Genomic DNA, 27067 nt, shown 5'->3' with positions numbered 1-27067 from the left:
TTCAGGGTTTATAAGCGTAGGCAGTTTATAAAGCAGTTGTTATTAACTCGTGTAATGATGAATCAATCCACTCACGTTCTTAATCAATGCTTTAATAATTCAGATTTTCCCTCGAGTCTTTTGATCAGTGTTGGTCATTCATTACTTTTCTGTTGATTGTAATGGGATTACTGTATTAATGAATATAAACGGCACATTTACAATCAAAAAACTTAATGGAATATTCTAGTGTTTTTTTTTATAAATGACGTATTAGTTTTGTTCATGTGCACTTATAATCTTTAAAGGGGACATTTCACCAGACATTTTTAAGATATAAAATAAATCTTTGGTGTCCCCAGAGTGCATATTTGAAGTTTTAGGTCAAAATACCCCACAGATCATTCATTATAACATGTTAAAATTGACACTTTGTATGTGTGAGCAAAGATGTGCCGTTTTTGGGTGTCCTTTAAAATGCATATAAGCTGATAATTCAAACACTGATCACCATAATGATGGTTTGTTGAAATTAAAACTCAATTGTGCTGTCAATTATTTTCTTTCTCTGCACTAAATGGCAGTCCATTGGTTGGATAGTGCAGATTAAGGGGCAGTATTATTATAATAAGATCCCTTTCTGACATCACAAGGGGATCCAGATATTTAAAGCTAATTTTTCACATGATTGCAGAGAATGGTTTACCAAAACTAAGTTACTGGGTTGATATTTATCAGATTGTTTAGGTTGATAGAAGCATTTCACAGCAAAAAATTATTTTCAAGAAAAAAATTCTTAGTATTTTTGTCTTGTTTTCAGTAAAATATCTAAATGCTTAAATTTAGGTGCTTTTTCTTGATGAGCAAAACAACCCAGAAAATAAGTAGTTTTTAGACCAAAAATATCATAAAATAAGCAAAAAAAATCTGCCAATGGGATAAACAAATTTTTCTTAACTCTTTCACCGCCAGCGTTTTTAAAAAAAGTTGCCAGCCAGGGCCAGCGTTTTTCATGATTTTCACAAAAGTTTAATGCCTTCCAGAAAATGTTCTTCTTCAAATATAGAAACATACAATATACCAAATGAAAGAACAGACCCTCTGCTTTCAAACAAAAAAAAAATATTTTTTTTCCTATAGTTTTTTTGTAATCATCTTTTGAATATGGGTAGGTTTCTGCCACCACATTTTGAGCAAAAAGCAGAGATAATTCCATTTTTGTGACGGACTTTTCATAGAGATCCCATTCAGAGCGATCTTTAAAACAGACACGGACATGCAGCCGCTTGCCATAGGGCAATACTTCCGGGTTTGAAAAGTTGCGGAAGTGCGCCACCTACTGGATAATAGCGGTAATTTGGAAAGACGGAAATACTCGTCATTGGCGGGGAAGCGTTTTCTCTTGATTGACGAGATATTTTTATTCGGATAAGGAAAACGGATGAACGTATAAATTTAAACTAATTATCCAGAAATTGACAAAAAAATGTTAAATTGCCATGAGATTGTGTTGGAATTTTCATTTTTGCGAGCTATGCTATATTTACAGCAATTTAATATTAAAACATACAGCATCAAATATGCTTTGTACAAAATAGAAATGTGAAGGTATAATTTGGACTTTGAAAGCAAAAAAATATTTGTTGGTTTAACTAAAAAAAGTATCTCAGTATCTGGTTGCATTAAAATTTATTTTGAATTAATTCAACTTAAAAATATTATTTAAAGTGCACATATTTTATTGCTCAAAACAATGTTATTTTGTGTATTTGGTATAATACAATGTGTTTGCGTGGTTTATGGTTAAAAAACATACCGTACATTTTCGTGAATGTGAATCGGACGTCAGGTGCTCTTTAACACAAAAACGTTGTTGTCAACTAATATTTTTAAGTTGAATTAACTACAAATTTTAAGGCAATCAAGTAACTTACTTTTTTAAGTTGAACCAACCTATGCATTATGCCAACCCATGTGTGTTTATAATGTGGCTCAGCAGAGCAAATAATGCTGTGGGTTCGATTCCCAGGGAACTTGAATGCATTATAAGTCACTTTGGATAAATGTTCTGCCCAATGCATAAATGTAAAGTCAATAAAAGCCAACCAAATGAATGAGGGGTTTAAACCAATTATAAAGTGTGTAATAATGTGTAACACATATAATACAACACACATCTGGTACAGTCTTAGTAAAAAAAAATGACATCCTTACAGAAAAAAGCATTCAATTTTTTTTTATATTTTTTACAAAATACGTTGGCCTTCCTGAAATCATTTTCATGACTTATTTGCATATAAGAAGACTTTCTATAGCATTGACGTTATTGGACACACCACCATCACAGCTGTATGTATTGAAAGGTGTGGTCTGTTTGCATTTTATCCCCCAAAACAGCAGCCCCGGGCTAGCAGATGGTGACGGGGGGCCAGGTGCTCCACCTCCTCCCATTTCAGAGATTGATCCTGTTTGCAGATTGCCTTCCTGAATCATCCTCTCATGGTCGCCCCTGTGGGACGTGAAACTTCAGAGGCCTTTGATTCGAAGTGAGGAGTTTTATGGTATTGGATTGTGGATCACTGTTACAGAAGGGGAGGGAGGGCTGGTGGAGTAAAGAGGGTTTGAAGTTAACACAAAGAAATGTCAATGTTTTTGAAAGGCTGTGTTGATAAGCAGGTCATTCAGTTGTGCCAAACACAATGTGCTTTGCATGTAGTGAAGGCGGTTGGTAGATGATGTTTGTATGAATAGCTTTATAAATAAGGCGTGTGCTCAATACATGGACAGAGCCCTGCATGTCACGAGGCTGATTTAGATTTATTTAATACATACAGACCTTTGGCACTGGGCGAATGGCGTGTATTTATTTCGCCGACCGTACCTAGCAGTATTGCCTGCGTCAGCGAGACGATTGTGTTAGGACAGGCAAAGTAGAGTTTCAGCACTTGGTCTATTTTTGCCGAAAATATATTGAAAAAGCGACGCAAACCTATTTATCAACACAATCTCTTTTGCAGTGTAGGCTTTAATGAAGCAACATAAATAATGGAGGTTAGTCCTCACCCAGTCTGTGAAGAAAAACGTCTGTTTGGCTTGATGCTATTTAGTACAGGTACACACAAATACAGTAGCGTCTATTTAGGAAATGTCAATGAATATAGATAGCTTTAGTATTTATAGCTACACCATGGGGTAGCTATAAATCCTTTCCAGTGTAAATTTAAAGGGATAGTTCACCCCCAAATTAAAATTTTATCATAATTCACTTAATTTTAATTCAATTTTCTTTATATAGTGCAGCTTTACAAAAGTAGATGCAGGAAAAACACAGAAAAATCATAACACATAAGCAGCAGAATACAGCGGTTAAAATTAACCATACTAGCGAGCATAGTAATAATGTAATGTGTATAAGACAGTGCTAAGTTAAAGGATTAGTCCATTTTCTTAAAAAAAATCCAGATAATTTACTCACCACCATGTCATCCAAAATGTTGATGTCTGTCTTTGTTCAGTCGAGAAGAAATGATGTTTTTTGAGGAAAATATTCCAGGATTTTTCTCATTTTAATGGACCCCAACACTTAACAGTTTTAATGCAGTTCAAATTGCAGTTTCAAATTACTCTAAACGATCTCAAATGAGGCATAAGGGTCTTATCTAGCGAAACAATTGTCATTTTTGATAATAAAAATAAAAATATGCACTTTTAAACCACAACTTCTCGTCTTCCTCTGGTCGTGTGACGCGCCAGCGCGACCTCCGAAATACATCATCACGTCAAGAGGTCACGGATGATGTATGCGAAACTTCGCCCAAGTGTTTACAAGTGTGGAGAAAGAGGACCGTTCTGACGTTGTTGTATGTGAAATGATATTAATTCATGTTTTTGTGTCAGTTTATTGTTTAAAATGGTCCACAAATGTGCGTTTCATATATGTAACACGTGACCTTTCTACATCATTACGCATTTACATGAGGTCGCGCTGGCTCTTCACACAGTCGGAGTAAGAAGAGATGTTGTGGTTTTAAATAGCATATTTTTTATTTTTCTTGTCAAAAATGACAATCGTTTCGCTAGATAAGACCCTTATGCCTCGTTTGGGATTGTTTAGAGTTCTTTGAAACTGCAATTTTAAACTGCATTAAACTGTTAAGTGTTGGGGTCCATTAAAGTCCATTAAAATGAGAAAAATCCTGGAATGTTTTCCTTAAAAAACATTATTTCTTCTCGACTGAACAAAGAAAGACATCAACATTTTGGATGACATGGTGGTGAGTAAATTATCTGGATTTTTTTTAAAGAAAATGGACTAATCCTTTAAGCCAATGTCAGCAGACTTCCCAGGGGGTTGAAAAAAAACCCTAGGAGAAAAACCCTGTGGGAAAAGTCCTAGTGTCCGTTCTAAACCAACCAGTGCTCCGATTGTCTTCAGAACACATTTTTAGATATTTTTGATTAAACCGTGAGGCTTTGGTTTGTCCCATTGACTTGTGAAATTAATTTTACAATCCATTTCCCAGAAAAAAATAAAATATGTCTCCAAAAAGGTCCATCAGTCGTTCAATAATAATATTACAAAGAGACGAGAACGCTCTTGTGCGCAAAGAAAACAAAACAAACTATTTTATTGAACAATTTGTTCTCCTCCATGGTTGTTCAAAGCGCGTTAGCGACCAGACTACGGCACATGATGTCAATTTTCAAAATGTGATAAAAATCCTAGATTTAAGCGTTTTGCTCCTATAGTGTGTGGTGTGCCATGATGTGTCAAAGACAGCACATCACACACAAACAGATTTTCAACCAACCAGAGTCTCAATTGTGAACACAGAAAATCTCGCGATACTTCAGAATAAGCATGGCGGACGATATGCAGGAAGAAATTTAGATAATATTGAGTCTCGTTCACTAAGCATGCGTACGCACAAATTTGTTCGCAAAATACATAAGAACAACTTAGACCACATGTGCGCAATAATCATAAACAATTTTATATATTTTTCCTTGTTCGTGATTATTGCGTACATGTGGTCTAAGTTGTTCTTACGTTTTTGCATACATTTTAAATAAATCAATAAATAAATAAGAACAACATGTGCGCAATAATCATAAACAAGGAAAAAATATATAAAATTGTTCATGATTATTGCGCACGTGGCCTAAGTTGTTCTTACGTTTTTTCAATACATTTAAAAAAAAATTTAGTATGAAAGTTAGACCACTAAATGTATGCAAAAACGTAAGAACATGTGCGCAATAATCATGAACAATTTTATATATTTTTCCTTGTTCGTGATTATTGCGTACGTGTGGTCTAGTTGTTCTTAAGTTTTTGCATACATTTTAAATAAATTTTAGTATGAAAGTTTTTGTTGAACATTATTAGTAAATTAAAACATCCGTGCGCACAATTTACGAACAAATTTGTGCGTACGCATGCGTAGTGAATGAGACCCAGTGTTTGTAATGATTTTTACGTTGTACAAACATTCGTGCTGTTCCCACAAATCTACAAGTTGATCTTCCATCTTTGCTGTCCACATCAACTTCACTTTGTGCTGCGTCATGACTGCTTCCGTCTTTGATCATCTCACTTTCTGATTGGATATCGTTTCGTTTCACGTGTTAATCTCAAGAGCGTGCACACGTTTGTTCTTGGGGTTCCCCCCACACATCAGGATTTCTGATCGTAAAGGTTTAGGTTTGGAAACTCTTAACACACCAAGGGAAAATCTGATAAAATAATCTGTAGATAATCGGGACATAGCTAGGATTGTCAGTCCGATTATCTTTTGGGGTGTACCCAGCTTATGCCAGCAGGTGACGTCAGCAACATGCGCTGTATGCTCGTGAGCGCACACTGAACGACCAAGCAGAAGAACTTATTGTTGAATAAAATGATTTGTTTAGTTTTCTTTGTGCACAAAAGTGTCTTCATTGCTTCATAATAATATTATTAAACGACTGATGGACCTTTTTGGCGACGTCTTTCATTCTTTTCTGGGAAACGGATTGTGAAACTAATTGAAGTCAATGGGACAGACAACAGCCTCCTGGTTTTCATCAAAAATATCTAAAAAATTGTTCAGTAGACAATTTGAGAACTTGGTGGTTTAGAATGACACAGGGGATTCATGAACAAAAAATATAATTTTGGGGTGAACTATCCCTTTAAAAGCATTTAAATGTAAATGTGATCCCCTTCCTTATGTGAATTGGATTTACGGACGATCAAGTTCCCAGCTAATGACCTAATCCTATTTGTATCCTACTTATACTAATCCCAATGTATGGTATACCTATTGTATAGTAACCTATTGTATAGTAACCTATAAAACACTTTATTTTCTGTATCGAGCGAGCCATGAAAAAGCTGTTCTGTAAATGTGATGCTTTTTTGGATTAACACAAGAGCAATACAAGTGGAGACAGGCCAGACTCTTTTTGAAATGTCTTTTTAAATACAGCTGTGAGACAATATTTGCTATGTGCAAAGGCAGGTGGCGTTTTATTGGACAGGCATTTGGGCACGCCCATAAGTGCAGGATGAGTCATGAATATTTTAGATGATTTGACAACACTAGCGTATAGATGCACTTAATGCTAGCATACATGGATTCTTCAGCTCATATGTTTAGCTAAATAAAAACATTAAGATCTCTCATCTCAAAAGATATTTGCCTCAGGGTTGTTGGAATAAGCAAACATTTTTATACTGTGATTTTTATAAACCTTAGATGTGATCTGATTATAAGATGGCAATCCACATCTAAACGTTTTAGGTTCAGTGCAACACAAGCCCCCTCAGTTTGTAAAAACACAATTACAGTAGTTTATGGGGCAAAGCATTGCACTGCCATAAAAATTAAAACACATTATTTCAAAAATATAGCCACAAATCTGAACAACTTGAGACTGATGTAATAAAATCCTTTACTTACTGTGTCTGTGGAAAATACCAAGGGACTTTCATATTCCCTGTACCACAGCTACTGTTTGTAATACTTCTCCAAAATGGCTGCGTTGTCATAATATCTTCTCCAAATCTTCAAAATATCCTTCCTGGTTATTCGTTTGTAGCACTCGCAGTTAAAACAAAGATAAATGGTACAAAACAGCAGGGGTGTGTTTGTGTATATCCTTGGCTTATCATTTAACAGTACACAAAACTATACTGTTAGTAATGTAATATGATTTGTGACATATAATTAAGACAACTGATCCTTTTAATATTAAGCTATTAATATATAAAGATAGGAAAACCTCAAATTTCAATTTATTATTCAAGTATACTGTTATGCACAGTGAATTTGCCTCAATAAATGATTTGCAAATGTTAAGTCTTCAAATTAATAATATTCAAATTAAATCTCACTTGTCCTTATTTAGGAGTTGAACATAAATGTTTCTGTCACATCAGCGCACCAACTAAAAACGTACTCATTAAAAGGTCTTTTGAAAAATAAATGAATAATTCTCCTCAGTTGCCTTTGATCCTCTTTTTGATCTTGAAAAACTCTTCAGCTATTATACAAATTTGGCGTTGCGCTCCAAAATCTGCGTGTACCATGATGTGTTCTGGACAAATGGAAAGTTATTGCTTATAGGTTGTACTAACGCAGGGTTCGCAAACTAGAGGAGGCGCGAGATGGTGCCAAAGTAGCCTGATCTCACAAAATATGTGAAATAGTCATTATTTTGCTCAGTTTTGGATGGCATTGTCATGTATTTCCACCATTTTATGTGCCCGTGCCACGACTTTCTTTTCCTTGTCAGTTTCACGTATTGGTTACTCAACTGTTTTTCCTATTTTTCTTACAATTGTCGCTTCGGTTTGGGGTTAGAACGACTTTCTGTTACATAAAATGACATCCTTACCCAAACCCAAATCGTAACCCTAACATCAGGCGACAATGGTTTTAAAACCATATACATTTTTTTTATAAACCAATACTTAAAGTGACAAACAGCAAATCTAATCCAATTGTGTAAAATAGGAAAAACAGTTGAGTAAACAATAGGGCTGTGCAAAAATATCGATACAGCTAACTATCGTGATTATTTTTTCCACGATAGTGTATCGATATTTCAAACTCTACTATCAATATTTTAATATAATATAATTTAATATAATATAATTTTTAATAAAAAAAGAAAAAGTATTCAATGTATCGCAACATGCAACGTACTGTATTGTACCGTGAAATATTGCATCATGGACCATGTATCGCGATACTTATCGTATCGTGAGGCCCTTGCCAATACCCAGCCCTAGTAAACAATACGTGAAACTGACACGGAAAAGAAAGTCGTGGTAAGGCCATGTAAAATGGTGGAAATACGTGACAATGCCACGCAAAACTGAGCAAAATAATGCGGGACTATTTCATGGAAATTTTTAGAGATCAGGTTGTGCCAGAGGGACACCAGTTTTATGAGTTTTTATAAAATACGTGAAAGTATCATAAATTCTGTGTAATCAAACATCAGAAAAATATAGCTACCAACCAACAACACTACATCGTATCATTAATTATGTTTTGTTCAATTCAACTTTTAAGTTTGAGATGTTTATGTCATGAATTTTCTTTGGAGGGGCACAAATGGATGCACCCTACACAAAACGGGGCGCACTCCGAAAAGTTTGAGAACCACTGTAAATAATGTCAAATATATTACAGACATAAAATGACCTTTGACCTCTACGAATGGCACATTATACATCTCTTCAGTCTTTTAACTCTCTCTCCGCCATTGACAATCTAAGTCGTCAATTAAAAGAAAACGCTTCCCTGCCAATGACGAATATTTCCGGCTTTCAGCAATACAGCTATTATTAGGGCTGGGTATCGATTCAGATGTTCCAGATCGATTCGATTTCGATTCACAAGCTATCAATTTTGATTCTCTGTCCGATTTTCGATACGGATTCGAGACTCGGTTGTTATACTCGATTCTCGGCAAAAAAAGGGTAATGTCTAATGGAGAAGTTTTTATTTTATTTTACGTTCAGTGTTTGAACAAAAAAATGGGATTTGTGGCCTGTGAGAATCGATTTTGAATCAACCACGGAATAAAAACAGATTAATCGAAAAATAGATTTTTTTGCCCAGCCCTAGCTATTATCCACCATATTTATCCGCAAAACTCGGAAGTATCACCCTAGGGCAAACAGCTATATGTCCGTGTAAGTTTTGTGGATCGCTCTGCATCTGATCTCTATCAAAAATCTGTCATAAAATTTCAATTATTTCAGCTTTTTGCTTAAAATTTTGTGTTTTTGAAGAAGCCTACCCATATTTGAGAGATGATAAAAAGAAAACAAATGAAGGTAGGATGAAACTTTTTTTTAAAGTTCTTTATATTGTATGCTTATATATTTTAAGAATATTATTTTCTGGTAGACATTAAACTTTGGTAAAAATCATGAAAAATGCTGGCACTGGCTAGCAACTAAAAAAAAAACACTGGCAGGGAAAGAGTTAATATAAGAATAACATGATTTCAAATGCCTAAAAAGTATTTTTTTAAACAACAGATGTTAACATTTTGTCATTAGTGTTCAATACTCAAACCTGAAGCATTGTTGAATATGAATGCTGGGATGGTGTTTGTTTGACCAATGGCAGGTGGTGGGAGTGTTCAACATACCTGTTTCAATATTTGCCAATGCATAAATGCTTTCCCTTTAGATTAGAATTGTTCTTCCAAAACGTGAGAGGATATCTGCTTCTGGATGTCATACATTGCCTTATTTGTTATCACTTGGTGCTCAAGGCAAATCCAGGCCCAGAACTAAAATCATTCAAACCTATACCTCAGATTTGTATTTTTTAATAATAGTTTTATGTTTTGATCGGTCCATTGGCGAAGTTGCAGCTGTTTCATTTCTATTTAAAAATTCCTTTTATTTTCCTGTTACACTCCAAAATACCGACCTCTGTGAAGGTCACAGTGACCCTAAATAATGCTCAGTCCTTTCCAGATAGCTTTGGGCTACAAATACGCTCTACTTTACGTTTAATGGGCTGAAATGGGCTGATCTGAATTTCCGTTTCCTCTGGATTTAATCCCACTTTAATGGTTTTTCGAGTACGTGGCACGAGGCGCACGCTTCTGTTCGTGTGCCAAACTCTCAAGCGAGAGGCCCTATAATTACTAGCTTCCATTTTAAGCTACAAAGTCCTCAGATTGTCATCAATTGTTGGTAAATTGTAGTTATTATTCCACTCACTCATGGCTGAAAGAAGTTATAACTCGCGTGATTGTAAACCCATCCTGTAAGAACCCAAAATTTAATTTTAATATAACCTTGATATCTTACATTGACTACGTAAGGTCATGTCAAAGATTGAAATGAAATTTAATGTCATAATTTGATTGAGACTTTAGCTTGGATTTTACAGACAGGGTCGTAATTACTCAATGTAGGGGTCGTATACGATGGACATTGATGGGCGACAATGAGCCCGGTGAGTTGTTGTGTGAGATGAAGACTGTGGTTAGGGCTCCCAACCGTTCACAACGGCAAACCCCGCCTGTAAGAATTTGTTTGTGTTTGAGCAGCTGCTATGAGGTGTAAGCTTTATTCATAGTCGGCTTTCTTCTCTGGCGTCGTCGCATGGCCTTATGGCGAGCCGCCAGTTGGGCGGCGCTCTCGGCCCGAGGTCGAGCTGGGATTGTAAGACACGAGGATGGCTGGTGTGTCAGCATGTTATTATAGCTGAGTTTGTTTATTATACGCATGAATTTTGGCTATGGCCGTAGAGATGCGTCAGTATTGCTCTCAAGGGGTCTTTCCACTGGAATGAAAATACACCTTGTGCAATGAGTGACACAACAGAGACTTGTTCAAACAAAGCATGGACGTCTTATTTTAGAGCGTCTATTTTAACAGCTCATCGTGCGATAGCTTTTTAATTAGCTTTGAGAGGATGCTAAAGCTTGTAAAAACATAATGTCATGCTTGGACAGAACACAAAAGTCTTCTAATTACAAGTGTTAGGAATATGATATTGCGTGCTAAATTAATACTAAGCTGATTTCTATAATGTGAATATGTGACTAATTATACAACAAAAATCTATATTATAATATTAAGGGATGATAAATGTTAATTAATACTGTTAGTTTGAGTCGTTTATAACATGCATTTGAAAAAGCAACACTCATCAAAAATAATCATAAATATTCTTCATTAATATAAAAACAGCTGAAAAGGTTTGAAGAACTGCAATATAAATATGCTTATAGTCATTACCTGGAGATGCATGTGTAAATGGTTCTTCTTCTGTGGCTCAAAATTACCCGATTCGCATGGTGCATCGGCATAAAAAGTAAAAAATGCGATGCATTGGTTTAAAAATTGTGCATCGGATACAAATTTGCATTTGCATCGCAATGCATCGTTTCTAACATATTGCATCCATAAAAACAGATTTATGTATGCATGTACCATATTAAATTGCATGGCATCATATTTTTTTATGGTATTGGACCGCACTGCATCGCAAAGGGGTGAATCGCATTGGTAGCTGCTCATATGTATCTTTAATGTATCGTAATGGAAGGCTATGCATCAAGATGTGTATATATATAGTTATGGAAATGAACATTCCTAATTACAAACATTCCTCAAAATGTTTATACAGGTTTCAAACAACCTGAGGGTGAGTAAATGATGGCCTAATAGGCTTTATGCCCAGCTGCACTACTTCCTGAACTTCGGCCAGCTCCTTGTTTCCTGTCTGCCATTATTGGACAAACTGATGAATCCAGGTGTGTCTGATTATTGTTGTTGTGACTACTGAGGTCAGGCACACCTGGATTAATCAGTTTGTCCAATAATGGCAGACAGGAAACAAGGAGCTGGCTGAAGATCAGGAAGTAGTGCAGCTGGGCATAAAGCCTATTTTCATTAAGTAATAATTGAAAACGGGCCTTTGAATTATTAGGAAATAATGCACACCCAAGGCGGTAATGCGGCACGACGCAAAGCGAAGTTACACCAGGGGTACCACGCTTATACCAAAAAACTAAAATTGCTCTGGTGGTTATTTTAAGAAATTTGACAGGTCAGGTGTGTGTTTATTGAAAAATAATGCATATACATGGAACATTTCTTAACCAATCAGAATAAAGCATTCAACAGACCCATGCATAATACATTTATTGAACATTTGTGTTTTTACACTGCAAAGAATGATTTTCAAGAAAAAAACAATCTTCGTATTTTGTCATGTTTTCAGTAAAAATATCTAAAAAATTCTTAAATTAAGATGCATTTTCTTGATGAGTAAAATGTCCCAAGAAAATAAGTCTAGTTTTTAGACTAAAAATATCAAATTTAAGTGATTTTGTGCATAAAACAAGCCAATGGGGTAAGCAAAAAAAAAAAAAAAAACATTGAACATTTTTCTTAAACACTAAATTCAAGAAAAATTTGATTACCCCATTGGCAATTTTTTTTGCTGGTTTTATGCACATAATCACTTAAATTTTATATTTTTGGTCTAAAAACTAGACTTATTTTTCTAGGTAATTTTGCTCATCAAGAGAAAGCATCTTAATTTAAGTATTTTTAGTTGTTTTTACTGAAAACAAGACAAAAATACTAAGATTTTTTTCTTGAAAATCATTTTTTGCAGTGTATCATAGTACTGTTGCATACTAAAATAGACAATGAGCCATTGATTTTACAACTGTTAAGATGACTTTCTTTTTTAGTATTTTTGTCTTGTTTTCAGTAAAAATATCTAAAAATTCTTAAATTAAGATGTATTTTCTCGATGAGCAAAATGACATAGGAAAATAAATCTAGTTTTTAGACAAAAAATATAAAATTTAAGTGAATTTGTGCTTCAAACAAGCAAAAAATCTGCCAATGGAATAAGAAAAAAATTCTTGAATTAAGTGTTTATGAAAAAAAGGAAACTTATTTCAAGAAAAAAAATTATTCCATTGTCAGATTTTTTGCTTGTTTTAAGCACTAATTTACTTAAAGTTCATATGTTTTGTCTAAAAATTAGACTTATTTTCTTTGGTCATCTTCCTCATGAAGAAAATACATATTTTTACTGAAAACAAGACAAAAATACTTAGTATGAAAGTCATTTTTTTGCATTGAGGAGCTTTGCTTGTTGCCACAATATCTGTAAAATCTTGTAAAATCATTGTAACTTTTTGCTTTAGTAGCTTACTGCTTTAATAAAACACTTACTGAGGGCTTAGTTGTTAAACTGGCTTGTTTATGCAAGATTTAAGTTTGACTAATATCCTATAATGTACCAAAAACAAAATAAGTCATTGTGACATCTGGCCCACACATTCCCAGCTATCAATGCTGTCCCACACAGCTGAAAGAGGACAAAAGAGGCTGAATTACGTTAATACAGTGTTTATTATTCATTTGTATGGCAATGATGAATGGAACTAAAACAGAAGTTACATTTATGTTGAGGCTGACAAACCTTCCCAAACCTCTGAAAATTCAAGCATCCGAACGGTTTTCCGAACTCTCATTGTGAAGTGCAACAGTGCATGTCATGGCCACACTGTGTCATTTCATATACAGTAGTTTGTGAAAGGGTGGTTACGTGTTAGGCTTCGGAATGGGAAGTATGGATATAATACAACGTATATATTCATGTGTATATATATATTATACAAAGAATGGTTCGTAAAAGCATCGTTGTTCTTGGGTTCGGGTTTTGTCAATCAGCTCTTTCTCAACAATGGTTTGTTCTGGGCTGTTGACATAGGATACTTCGCTGAACCACCCCCGAGATGTTTTGCATAGACGCCAAGTTAAATTCATGCAAATGAGTATGGGACAGACGTTTGAGAGAAGTATATCTAAACAAATAACCCAATGAAAGAAATCAAATGACAAGGTTACACAACATCTACGTGTGAATGAGTGGTCACATTCAATTTTAGGACTCTAGTTTTAGAAAAATAAGTGTGATATTTTCTATATTAATTTTAATAAAAAGAAAAACAAATAGGAAGTCTGTGTAATATACTCTTGTGATCGAGCATAATCATAATGACTGTAGCTACAGTATGTTTACATCTAAATCGGTGTGTTTTAGCACTCTGGAACCAATATTGCTCTTCTGCAACACTGCCTATTTTAAAAGTCGTTGCTAGTGTGTGCGCGTACGGGGCCGAGTCAACATGCAGCATTAGTTTACGACAAGGGAAGTCACCATGCATAGTAGTCTTTTACGCCGTCAGAAACAGTGACGAAAACCCCTGACACGGACGTGAGCGTCCGTACGAGTTCAGAAAGAATCAGTTCAGTATTTGGACTTTTATTATGCTAGACTTCACTGTGGCGCTGGACGCTTTCCAGAAAGATCCGTCTTGTTCTTGGTTACTCAGATGCGTGTCAGAATGTGTGTAACCATGATCGAATGGAAGATATTTAAAGATTTTTTTTGTTTTTGTTTTTTTACCTGCAGCTGTTACAGAAAACAAACATTGATCGTAAAAGAAACACTCAATACGTACAATAAATAAAATAAATAACATTTTAAAACGAATGTGAACGAAACGTAAAAATTTAACACAAAAGCGAGGTTTAGATCTGTTGTCATTTTAAAAACATTTTTCTCCATATTTTTAATTTAATACAGATTTCTAAAAAAAAAGAAAAATCTGAAAGTTGTATACAGAAGCATTCACAGACATCATATTGTATAAAAGCTGATACATAATAAGAGATTAGCATCAGTCAACAGTGTCGTACGTTATAAACTCTTTGCGGGAATATTTCATTGTTATCAATAAATAAGAGCAGACAAACGTGTGTAAAGATTTCGGGAAAATAGGAGATTAGGAATAGTCTATGGCTTTAGCGGCTACCTCAGCCAGAAAACAACGTAAAACAAATGATGCCATTATTTTCCTACCTTTCTCAGGACGAGCTACAAAACAAAAACAAATTGGTACTTTCGGTTTTCGACTACACGGCTACATCAGGCTAGAGGAAAAGGATCCCCGTCACTGGAAATTGGTGGAAGTTCCTCAGTAGGGTGCGAACTTCTGTCGCTCCGGTTTCTTGATGCCGTTAGCGGAAGAGATCTTGGCGGTGTAGGAAGCCAGGGTGCCGTGAGCGGGGGCAGCGGCCGCTGCGCTGGCGGCAGGTGCCGAGAGTGCCAGGAAGGGGACGGATTTGATTCCCAGGAGGCTGGAGAGGGGAAGGGTATAGGGGGCGCCCAAGATTGGAGCGTGGGGCAGGCCACCCATCGCTGCCAGGGCTGCGGCAGAGGACGATGCATGGGGAGCAGTCTGGGTGAAGCTCATGTTGAGGTCTACAGGGGTCGACATGGAGGAGGACTGGGCAGTGGATTTGGCGGTCTCTAAACTGTACGAGGAAGGGAGGGGGAGGAGGTGGAGGGGAGGAGGGTGGAGGAACAGGAGAGGGAGGCGAATGGAGAAGGGTTAGAAGGTCAAATAAAAGACATGTTAAACAAAAATTGAGAAAAAACAAACGAAAATCGAAAAGAAAAACAGAAACGAAAATCATAAGAGAGGTGTGTTTTGCTGGTGGTTGCAACAGATTATTTGAGGGGGGACCTTTGCACTCATGGGAAAGGAGCTGTTTAATTCGGGGTGATGGCGTGGGTAGGGGCTTAGGAAAAAGAAACAAAATGATTTCAATTTCAGTAGCATTTCTTTTAAATTTACACTGCAAACAAATCATCTTAAATCAGTATTTTTGGCTCGTTTTCCAGTAAAAAAGACATTTACCTCAGAAGCAAAACATCCATAAGACTTGGATTTTATCCTGAATTCAGTTTATTCACATTTGCAAATAGTTTTCTTGTTTTGAAAGTCTATGGCCCTGTCCCAAATGGAACACTCCCGACTTGTGGTCCTCCTCAGAGTCCACACTTTGATGACATCATAGAGTGCAGACTTTAGGGACCCTTGATGCGGGTCCACGTGGGTGCACCGGAGTCGTGTTTTGGGACAGACTCGAGCATCACGCCAGAAATAGGAAGAGAAGTTGCCCGTCAGTGTGAACTCCTCCCTTCCATCGTCGGATTGGTCTAATTGCTCTTACGCAAGGACTTTTGAATTGTAAAGTGCGCGAATCCTGCTGCATTGCGGGCTTCGCCGGAGACCGCATCAAGGGGGCAAAGGGGGCTCTGATGAGCACAATTTAAAGCATAAAAATGACAGATGGGACACCCAACGGGCTTGTAGACTAAGCGAGCACGCGCAATTTAAGGCCACGAGACCGAAAGGTGCGCCATTTGGGACAGGGCCTTTGATAACATCAGTAGTGCAGACCTTAAGGACCCTTGACGCAAGTCCAAGAGGTTGCAACGGAGTCATATTTTGGAACAGACACAAGTGTCACAACGGAAAAAGGAATAGAAGTTGCTCATCAGTGTAAACTCCTTCCTTCCGTCGTCTGATTGGTCTTTCGCAAGGACTTCTGGGTTGGTAAAGTGCACGAAACCTGCTGCAGTGCGGACTTCACCGAAGACAGCATCAAGTGTGCAAAGAGGGTATTGATGAGCACACTTCGGAGCTTATAAATGATAGATGGGACACCCTACAGCAGGGATCCCCAAATCTTACCATGAAGGACCGGAGCACTACATAGTTTAGGTCCAACCCTAATAAACTTACCCACCTGTGATTTTCTAGTGATCATGAAGACCTTGATTAGCTTGATCAGGTGTGTTTGATCAGGGTTCGAGCTAAACTCAGCAGTGCTCCGGCCCTCAAGGGTAAGATTTGGGGAACCCTACCCTACAGACTCGTAGACTCAAGCCTGGAATACACTGCAGGATTTTTGCCCTCCTATAAGACCATTACCTTATCACACTGTGCGACATGGATCATTTAAACTTGGGTGCGACAGGCATGTAGACTGTACGATGATGACACGGAAGCTTTGGCGGCTGCGTCACACGTTAGCGCAACGTCACCAGCAAGTGCTCGTGGTAAACAAATACCAGCACGCAGGTCATAGCAGCAAACACACTGTGCGGTGATCATGCCAAATTTCTGACACTGTCAGAAAACTATCGTAGGCTATCTTTGGACGCAAGACTGGAAAAACGGACGTCTTTGAACCTCTTTCATTGTACGACATAGGACCACCGATAAAGAGCCACGATCACAGAAATCGAGACGATTGTTTTACGATGGCAATCTTTCATCTGGGACAGCCAATAATCATGCAGTGTATCCCAGGCTTAAGCGAGCGCGTGCAATTTAAAGCCACTAGACCGAAAGTCCACATGAAGTGCGCCATGTGGGACAGGGCCTAAAACGTGAAAACAGTTTGCCAATGGAGTCAAAAAATTCAAGATAGCCTATATTATATTGAGTCTTACGCAGGTTTGATTCTCAGATTTTTCTTCATTTTTGAAAACCACACAAAAATACTGATTAAGAAAATAGTTTGCAGTGTATAAAGTCGTTAAAAAAAAGAAGATGCATTTGTCAACACGTTACAAATTGCAAATGCATGTAATCAAAAGTGCGATTTGTTTGTTGACATTAAAGGGCTTGTGTTCAATCGATGTCATGTCACAAAATCAAGTGGGGGTGTGTTCAATATGCAGAACAATCTGATGCAATGCACGGAAACAGCTATCAAATAAAGTATTGTTAGTGACACTGACGTCTACCGATAAGACCTTCAGGAAATGAATAATCGTGTTTGATTTTGGCTTGAACTCATTAAGGAGTGCCTCCGTGATCTGCAAAAAACTAAAGTAATATGACTTCAACTAATGAGAAACTCAATAATATTAAGACATAATCAAAACAACAAAATCTTTCCAAAAAATCTTCAAACAAACAAAACAACCTCCAATAAAATAATGAGGGGCTTCTCAGAATAGGTTTGACATTATGCACCAGTCTGCTTGTTGAACACACCTGAGACAAGCATGAATATTTCATTCAAGACCTAATTATTGCTCCCCATCAACTTGCTGAGTCATAATTTGGTGGGAGAATTAATATGTAGTCGAGTCCATGCTACTGCATCTATTATTTCTCCGTCTGAAACGGCAGTAACTACTTGTTGAATGAGTCTCTCATTTCGAGTGGAGTCTAATTTATTCAATTTCCTCATTATAGTGAATATGCTTAGGTCCACAGTTTAAATTTTTGTCGTCCCTATTTGAACTTTTAACTAACAAAACTTATACATTTCTATCCTTCCTGTTTGATTTTTGAGTGTTTAACAAAATCTACCTTATGTTAATCGAATTGGCCTTAAAACTGTCATTTTCATAAAGAAACGAAACTATCAATTTTCTTACATTAGCGAATTACATCATGCTACGGCAATAACAGGGAAGCCTTTTCAAAGTAAAAAAAATCTTTCTTGCCTGCCACAACATTTTATCAAATTAGAAACCGCATAGACCTCGTGGAAGAAAATTACAGTCTGTCTATGAGGCAGCCCTGCGTTCGCTCTAACAAGCTTCTGGCTTGAAACCTGGCCAATTAATCCCTCGCCCTCCACATCATCTTGCTTTGTAGTTGTGCTACGCCTTTGCTCACATACGACCAGCAAACTATAGAGTGGAAAGACCCAAACAGAATACTCCCATAAGTCAAGCATCTCAAAATTGGTCAGCATCATGTAGTCAAATGCAACCCTTGATAGACATACATAGTTGTTAGGTAGGAACACCCTGGGTCTGTTATGATGGGTTGGCGTCCAGTGCTTACCAAGATGTGATTAGATACTGGGCCAGGTTGATGCTGATTGGGGAGCCTGTGATGGTGACGTGTCGGTCACTGGTGCTGTCCAGTTGACTGCCGATTTTAATCTGGGCCCCGGATACCTGACGGATCTCGTTGATTTTTGTACCTTGCCTGCCGATTATTGAACCAATTAGCTGTGGGAAAAATGTGGATTCATTATTGGATCTAAAGCAAATGTGCACATAGTGAATGTTACAACATTGCATCCCATCAAAATATACAGTAAGAAAATTGGCTATCAGCCCTGGAGATGGACATAACTCACAAGTTTAAGATTCATTAGTCCTATTGACAGATGTACCTGCTCATACAAGTCTATCTGTTTATGATCGGTATACTGCTGGATATGTGTTGCATGCAACAAGCGTGGGCAATTTAATATAGTTTATTTATAGCTTTTTCCAGCAACCTTGAGTTTCTTTTTATTGCATTAAATTCAGACTCATAAATCATAATTTCTCTTGACGTTGTGTTGTAGATCCAGCACCGCCACTGAATTGTAATTCAGGAAACACAAACAGCTTAAGGCATTGAAGAACAATGATCAGTACCGAACGCTATCAAAACGATTTGGTATTTCAAAAAAATGAAAGCGGTTATCGATTCCCAAACCTAATCAGACAAACATACCAACTGTATGAAAACCAAAATATTGCATAGCTACAACTGGGACAGCTAGACGTCCCCAGCGCTTGGTCAACTGCAATCCTGTCAAAATTCATAAAACATGACATATAATCCTACCCACCCACTTGCGTTGCTAAGTGACTATTGATTTTCCGGATCAACATTTGCGGTCCCATGCCTATATCTAATGCGTTTCTAGACCAAGAATTCGGTCTACTGCCGTGTGCATGCCGTCACATTTGCCTCTGCATTACTGTGAATACTGCTGTAGGTCGCCGAGTCAAGAAGGTGCCGGTTTATCAATGCATTCATCTGACAAGGCTGTGCCTACGCATGGCACTGCCTCTGTACCGAGCATCCGCTAATGGTTCTGTTTATTTTGTGGATCTAGACGGTTTAAACCGATGACAGGTGGTGAACTCAATTCATCCTATGTGGCGCATCCGGCTTTCGAAAATGTTGGGTGCTTGCAAAGCAAGAAGACTGATGAAAAGAAGATTCTGACTTGTCTAAAACTTAGCTGGTTTTGGTCTATTAAAACAGCCGGTTGGGGACAAATCAGCACACCACACTTGATGGTGTACCAGTTATTTCTGGTTATTCCCCAAATTTGAGGTGTGTATAGTTGCACGAAGAGGGCAAGGGGGTTGGGTGACCCTTATGGCTTGGTGTCAAGCCTAGATGATGATAAAGTGAAGTGACCCTAACAAGGATGAGTCGGAGGTTTATCATTCAAATGACTGACAGCTTGTCTTTTGTTAACCTCGTGTCCCAGCCCCCAACCCTCACTACAAGTGTGTGGATGGAAATGTGTGAACGAGTCTACGTGTTCCTCCACAAAGCATTCCTTTCCTCACAAGTCATTCAGACGTCAAAGCCTCTGATTCGTCACACAGCTCTCCCCAGTGCCCGGGGTCTATTAATGGCGCTGCTGATTGTAGGCAAGCGTGTGTAGTAGGCCGCTGCCACCTTGATACAGAGCATTCCAGAATATGCCCCGTGTACTGCACCATACATCTTACCGACATCCTTCATTTAGAAAAAGCCATGAGTTATTCATGTGTCTCAGAGCCACAGGACATATAAACAAACACCCATAAAAATGGTACTCATTTTCGTTAAACTACAGTCAAGGTACTCTTGAAAATATACTTGGGTGCGCTACAACCAACAAAAAGAAGGCTCACAGTGGCTCATTGTATCAATCAATCGCACAAGGGTGACAACCATAAGCTATGGGTCAAATCTAAGCAGGAGAGATGCATATACTCTTGCCAAGCTGGAGACAGGTCTATTTTAAGTGTACAGCCATTGTCGGCTTTAATTTATGAAAATCTGGGGAGGATATGTCTCCCGCCAGCTAAAAGCAATGTTGCCAAAATTCCCATCCGCCTCTTGCAGAGCAGGTAGATATCTGACTTATGGACCCAGCTGAATCCCCCGCAACTGCCTCGCTCTCAAGCTCCCATCTGATCCCGGTATAATTGCAACGTGTTCGTGGTGATTTAACGGGGATCTTTGCCACGGAAATAGCAGGTCGTCTGTAGAGAGAAACCTGATTGAGAATGATAAACAACTTCTTCTGCCAGCCGTTTGATGTCTGTTTGATGTCGCCTTGCTTTGGAATCGCATTGCTGTGAGGGTATTTCAATAATACATGCTCTCCTTCTCCCTGTTTATGCATTTGTGCGGGAATATGAATGTACGAGTGTGCTACGTTGGCCCTTGATTGGAAAAACTGATGCAGTTTCTTTGAAGTTTATCTTGTAATGTTTGCTGAGTTTTAGAAATGAGGTCTAGCGGCTTAGGAATACATTGAGGAAAGTCAAGTTTCATTTAAGGCTGATGTCGGTCTGATACGAGCTGAATCTTAATGTTCCTGAGTGCCTGAAGGTAATCAATGATTAACGCTTGTACCGGATCGCTTCAGATAATGCATACAGTCAACTACGCAAATGCTGATTCACTTCAAATCTGTGTGAGTAATCTGCCTCGATAACAAAATAATTTACCCAACCCCTTACTGAAATTCCAATTCCCAAAAAAAGACATTGATTTGACACTAAATTGAAGGTGATTCACTAAGAATAACTGCACATGTGCAACCTAGGTGTTTTTCAAACCCAGACAGGAAACGACTTTGGGCCGGATCCACACGGGAACATTTGACTTCAGGGGGATCCGGCCCGAATCGTTGTTGTCATTCACAAATCACAATGACAACATTACATTATTGTTTACACTTAATTGTTTAAAGCAAAAATCTGTAACTTTTTTCATTAAAAATATGTATTGAGTGAGTACATTAATATTGTAAGCGTATAGTTGTGAATTATTTTTATTTATGATCTGTATGAGCTGTTGGGTACAATTTTTGTATAAAGGTAAGTCTGATTTAATTCGACTTCAATCCACATAAAGAACGTAAGTTACCTGCAATTTTATGTGTTAAACAGAGATGGCGATAGAGAGGCAAAAGTTACGAATTGCAGCTTTAAAATAAATACTAGTGGAAATGAGAGATGCACAGATATCGGCTAGTAATCGGTATCGGTTAAAAAAGCAAATTTTCGATTTCAATCTACATAAAGAATGTAAAGTTACCTGCAATTTTATGTGTTAAACAGAGATGGCGATAGAGAGGCAAAAAGTTGCGGATTCCAGCTTTAAAATAAATACTACTGGAAATGAGAGATGCACAGATATCGGCTAGTAATCGGTATCGGTTAAAAAAGCAAATTTTCGATTTCAATCCACATAAAGAATGTAAAGTTACCTGCAATTTTATGTGTTAAACAGAGATGGCGATAGAGAGGCAAAAGTTGCGGATTCCCGCTTTAAAATAAATACTACTGGAAATGAGAGATGCACAGATATCGGCTAGTAATCGGTATCTGTTAAAAAAGCAAATTTTCGATTTCAATCCACATAAAGAATGTAAAGTTAGCTGCAATTTTATGTGTTAAACAGAGATGGCGATAGAGAGGAGAAAGTTGCGGATTCCAGCTTTAAAACAAATACTACTGGAAATTAGAGATGCATCGATAAGGGGTAGTAATCGGTATCGGTTGACAAAAGCAAATTTTCACACTATCTGCCGATAGTTTAAAAGCAGATGATAGTTGTAACCGATATATTCTGTCAATCAAAAGAGTGCAATGCAATCAATTTAAGCTACATGTATAGAAAATGTAAAAAAACTTGACTAGTTTAATGTTTATGAAACATGTTAATGGTCATTTTGTGAATTAATAACATTAAGAAAATGTATTCTTCAGAATTTAGTTAATGCAAGTTAATAAAACCACAAAACTATCGGTATCGACAGATATTGGTCAGAATAACCGTCAATCATTGAAACATTTTTGTATCGGTGCATTTGTACTGGAAATGCATTTTAAAGAAAAAAAAGTGGATCCATTACAGGCACAGTGCTTTATTTTGAAACCGATACTAAGACAGAATTCCAGATCAACTGTTTTATTAAAAACCCACAAATATTAGACGACTACTACACCTACTAGTATCACTAGTAAAGTGGCATTAAAATAACAAAGCAAGAGCAGCTGTAATTATAGGTTGAATGTGTGGTCAGAGTATATGCTGGGTTCTCTGCCAATCCATGAATCCTGTGATCTTAGAGAGATGTGGGGCGAGAGGGAGCCACGGTCAACAGGCATGAAGGGAACGTCCCGCATGCCCCCGGAGTGCCAGCTCTGACAAACGGCTGAGGCTTTATTTACCATCTCTGTTTTGACAGCAGAGCAATGCTATGCACATCAGACGCCATGACTGGGTTGAACTGGACCTCATACAACTGACAGAAAGCTAATTAAAGCACGGGTCGTGTATTTAATGAAACAAAAAAGGGTTTATGTAATTCTGCATGACCAAGCACCGCATGAAAAGACAAACACACTGCTTTATAAAGCAATCCTGCCCTGATTTCCTTCTGCGAAGAGATTTTATAATTAACATCTTCAGATTTTAATCTCATTATCCCAATTAAAACTCCAAAGATGAAAGCTTGGCTTTACAAACATTCGCCTTAAAAAAAAGAAACAGAAAAGTAAAGATCTCTTACGTCGTTTGGAATGAGGAGTTCTTGTGATGCCGTCTGGGAGCTGGAGTCCATGCCTGGAAGACGAACAGATACTAGGTGAACAAACCACAGGAGAAATCACTTCAGTGTGTTTGTTTGCTTACAGTATGTCTTTCATTTAGTATTTTCTTCTTTCTTTTGCAGTAAATTTGTAAGAATCTCATTTCAGAGTAAAGTCACGTGCCCTTTTCCTCTCTCCCACCATACACAGTACTTATCTTTCTTTCTCCGGGGAAACGTGGGAAAGAGATAAGTGACAGTTTCAAGTGACTTTAGCTTATGTGATAAACTCTTTGTTAAAGGTGAAGTGTAATTTATGTGCCACTAGTCGCTCATTTAAGCTGCCTGACGATATTGGATACACCAATAGCTTGCATTTGAAGGCTCGATTCTTCTTGAAGTCTACTTGCCTCACCCTTATTTACTTCGGTAAGCTAATAGTAATAGTAATAAATTATAATAACTATTTAAATGTCAGTTTGACGTCGTTCGACATTAAGGGGGCGTGCACACCAAGGTGTTTAAGCCGCTGTATGTTTTTTAATTGTTTTCAAAAATGCCAGCAGCTGTCGGGTTTTGCCCGCACTGAGCGTTGGCACACACTTAGGGCTGAGAACCAAGAGTGAAACGCTCAGCTCGTCAATGTCACTTCTCACTCGGCCGTCCAATCACAGTGGAGGAGGGTTGGGACAAATTTCACAACCATCAACCGGTGCATCATTCAACCACATATCAGGAGTATCATAGCAACCAAATGCTCAGCTGATAAAAAGCTGAAAAGCACCTAGAGTTGGCACCCGGCCGTGTTTAAACGTTTTGGTGTACACGTCCCCAACTTACATTAAGATAAGCTTTTATCTTGGGCCTAGTGTTTGTTTGCAATGTAAGTTGCCTACTGTCCCTTTAATTCATTCTATCCACCATAACCGATTTTTACAGTTCTCATGAAGCATACTTCTATCTAATAGATAAACCTGGATGTTATCACCTAACCGTTTATGACAAAGCTAGCCTTCCACTTCCTGTAACAGCGGGCGGTCCAGACCCAACACTGCCTTCCATCCCATCAGGGGCCTATTTAATAGACTGAAACATTGCCTTGACTGATGAGCTTTTACCTCCGACATAATCGAATTCCCCAGCCATATCACGAGTGGATGTGCTCTCGTAGTTTTACCGGCAGGAGGGGCAACTATTACATTTATTTCCACTTCTCCAATTGCTCGCAGGGCATTTTTTGATTCTCACATTTGCTGCAAAAGTGCTTATTTACCTTAATGTTCAACAGTCTGCTGGTTATAGGAGCGCCTGCACGACAAACCTTCTGCTAAACAAACGTTGGGAATCTCCAGACAAGTTGAAAGGCATTGCAGAATAACTTGGGGTGGCTGGATAATTGGATGGAAAAATACGAGAGGCTCGGAGCGAGAAGAAAAGAGAGAGAGTCCCTCCTTTTGCTTTAGTTTGAAATTTGTAATGGCTGTGAGAAGCCCCAGGAGCTGCCTGTGAAGTCTTGTAAGGCTTGGCCCATTTTTGCAGGTCTAATCTACATGTGCCCGTATGCTTCATGGAGCTCAGGTGTATTAGCTTGAACCTGGGTGGCTGATGGCTTTTTGGTACATCTGAGATCAAGCGCTTCCAAAGGAGTATATTTTAGGGTCTGTGCACTCTAGGGTCTGTTTAACATTTAACTCAATCTACTTTGTGGAGCAAAAATAAACAAGAGAAAACAAGTTTCTCTGCATTCACATTGGAAGTGGAGTCAGATCACAAGATAACCCTTAACAAGATAACACTATAGTACTTCTAACTGTAATTGCCCAGTGTACAGATCTGGTTCAGGTTTTTGTCAAACATTCAGGTTGGATGCTAAATTAAATTAGTGCTGCTGTAGGATAATGGGTTAATGGGTTGGGTGTTCTGTTAATTAGTGCGGGTTCATCAAACAGGACACTGACTAATGCTGCGTGGCTACGTGGCAAGTATATGTTTTTAGAGTGGTTCTTGTAGTGGTATCAGACATCGGCCAGCCTATTTTAGAAAATTAGGTAGAGGTTTAAAATCACCCATTTAATTGGAGAATGCCCCTTTAATATATGTATCTGCCATGGAGGTCTTCATCCCACTGATCTACTGGCCTTCTTTCATCGTGATGCCTAACCAATGTCAGACCAACGACCACCAGCTGCCCCCGTCTGATCTACTTATCCGTGTATACATATATACTATGTTTGAATCCCCATAAAATTGTAAAAAAAAGTGTACCTATTATATAATATATCCTCTATAGAATCAACTATGTCTGGTTCTCTCCCAAGGGGTTTTCCCCTCCTAGGACTTTTCCCACAGGGTTTTTCTCCTAGGTGTTTTTTTGAACCCTTGGGGTGTCTGCTGACATTGGCTTAACTTAGCACCCTCTTATATACGTTACATTATTACTACACTCACTAGTATTTTTTATCTTAACCGCTGTATTCTGCTGCTCATGTTTTATGATTTTGTGTTTTTTATTGCATCTATTAATTTAAAGCTGCTTTGAAATAATTAAACAATTGTGAAAAGAGCTATATAAATAAAATAAAATAAAATTTATATTTAATAAGAGCCATGTTACCGCTTTTGGATAAAACAATGGATATCCTTCTTATTCGTGAGATAACTCCTCTCCCGGAAGCTCACGGGATAGTAAAGGGTCCACTTGCTCTGCCATTTTTGGAATACTATGAATTTGGACATACTACTTGCCTCGCATACTGCTTTTTGCCTACTATATAGTATGGAAGTAGGCGGTATCGGACGCAGCAATTGTGTGTCATCATTAACTTTGCACAAAAAATCTTCAGCATTACAAATATAATTTATTGCACCCATGAGGATTTGCAGTTACAAAGTGTATTATGTGTGAACTATGTAACGTATACAGTAAAGTAGTAAGTTAACCCAAAGGTGGGGGACTCTCCAGGGGATGAAAAAAACCCCTAGGAGAAAAACCCTCCTGGCTAGTCCACGAGGAAAACTCCTAGGAGGAGAAAACCCCTGAGAGAGATACATATATTTTTATATATATAAATACTATCGGGGTATGTGAACGGGTAAGCGAATTAAACTGTTTCCGCCGGTTGGTCATTGGTCAGGCATCGACTGGGCATCTCGTTGAAGGACGGTCAGTAGATCAGTGGTGTGATGACCTTCACAGCAGCAGGAACTGGGTCTGTTTGTCTCATTGTCCTGGGGGTCGATAAATCGCTTGCAAAACTCACGCATCTCGTCAGTAATGTCGGTTCTTCGATGAGTAGTAAATCGCCATCGCCTGCTTTCAAATGGAGCGGCATTTATTACAAAGAGCCTAAGTACACTTACAAGCTGGGCCATATCGCATTCATTATCACAGGTGATACACCAACAATAATGAATGTGAAACTGCACCGATTGTCAGTGAACTACGGCTTTGTGTAGCAAATGGCGTTCCATCTGAAAGCAGGTAATGGCAATTTACTACTAATCAAAGAACCCGCTTAACTGACATGCAATGTATCGTGCAGCCCTAGTGCGAACTAGACAATGGACAAACTGGTCTCAGATCAGTACTCAGTTTGGTGGGGGTTT

The 27067-nt window shown here is 38.0% G+C and overlaps 1 protein-coding gene across 1 annotated transcript; it reads right to left on the bottom strand.

The window, feature by feature from the left end:
• Nucleotides 1–13229: 13229 nt before the first annotated feature.
• Nucleotides 13230–24607, bottom strand: LOC141363325 (poly(rC)-binding protein 4-like). Its single transcript, XM_073865964.1, has 4 exons — nt 24580–24607; nt 23444–23514; nt 18697–18866; nt 13230–15352 (listed from the first exon to the last, which is right to left on the bottom strand). Exons 1-4 carry the CDS (start codon nt 24605–24607, stop codon nt 15013–15015), a joined length of 609 nt encoding a protein of 202 aa, XP_073722065.1. The 3' UTR covers nt 13230–15012.
• Between the last annotated feature and the right edge of the window lie 2460 nt (nt 24608–27067).

This window comes from Misgurnus anguillicaudatus, unplaced genomic scaffold (assembly GCF_027580225.2).
Source record: "Misgurnus anguillicaudatus unplaced genomic scaffold, ASM2758022v2 HiC_scaffold_34, whole genome shotgun sequence".
Taxonomy (NCBI): domain Eukaryota; kingdom Metazoa; phylum Chordata; class Actinopteri; order Cypriniformes; family Cobitidae; genus Misgurnus; species Misgurnus anguillicaudatus.
Note: the sequence above shows the minus strand (reverse complement) of the source record. Positions and strands in the feature narration are given on the sequence as shown.

Bases quoted from the DNA above. Each gene is read 5' to 3' on its own strand.
- LOC141363325 (XM_073865964.1), bottom strand. From the start codon at position 24,607: ATGGCTGGGGAATTCGATTATGTCGGAG. The intron at 23,515-24,579 runs GTAAAAGCTCAT...TTGTTCACCTAG, and splicing joins GGAATTCGATTATGTCGGAG to TATCTGTTCGTCTTCCAGGC. The intron at 15,353-18,696 runs GTAAGCACTGGA...TTCCTCGTACAG, and splicing joins CAGTATCTAATCACATCTTG to TTTAGAGACCGCCAAATCCA.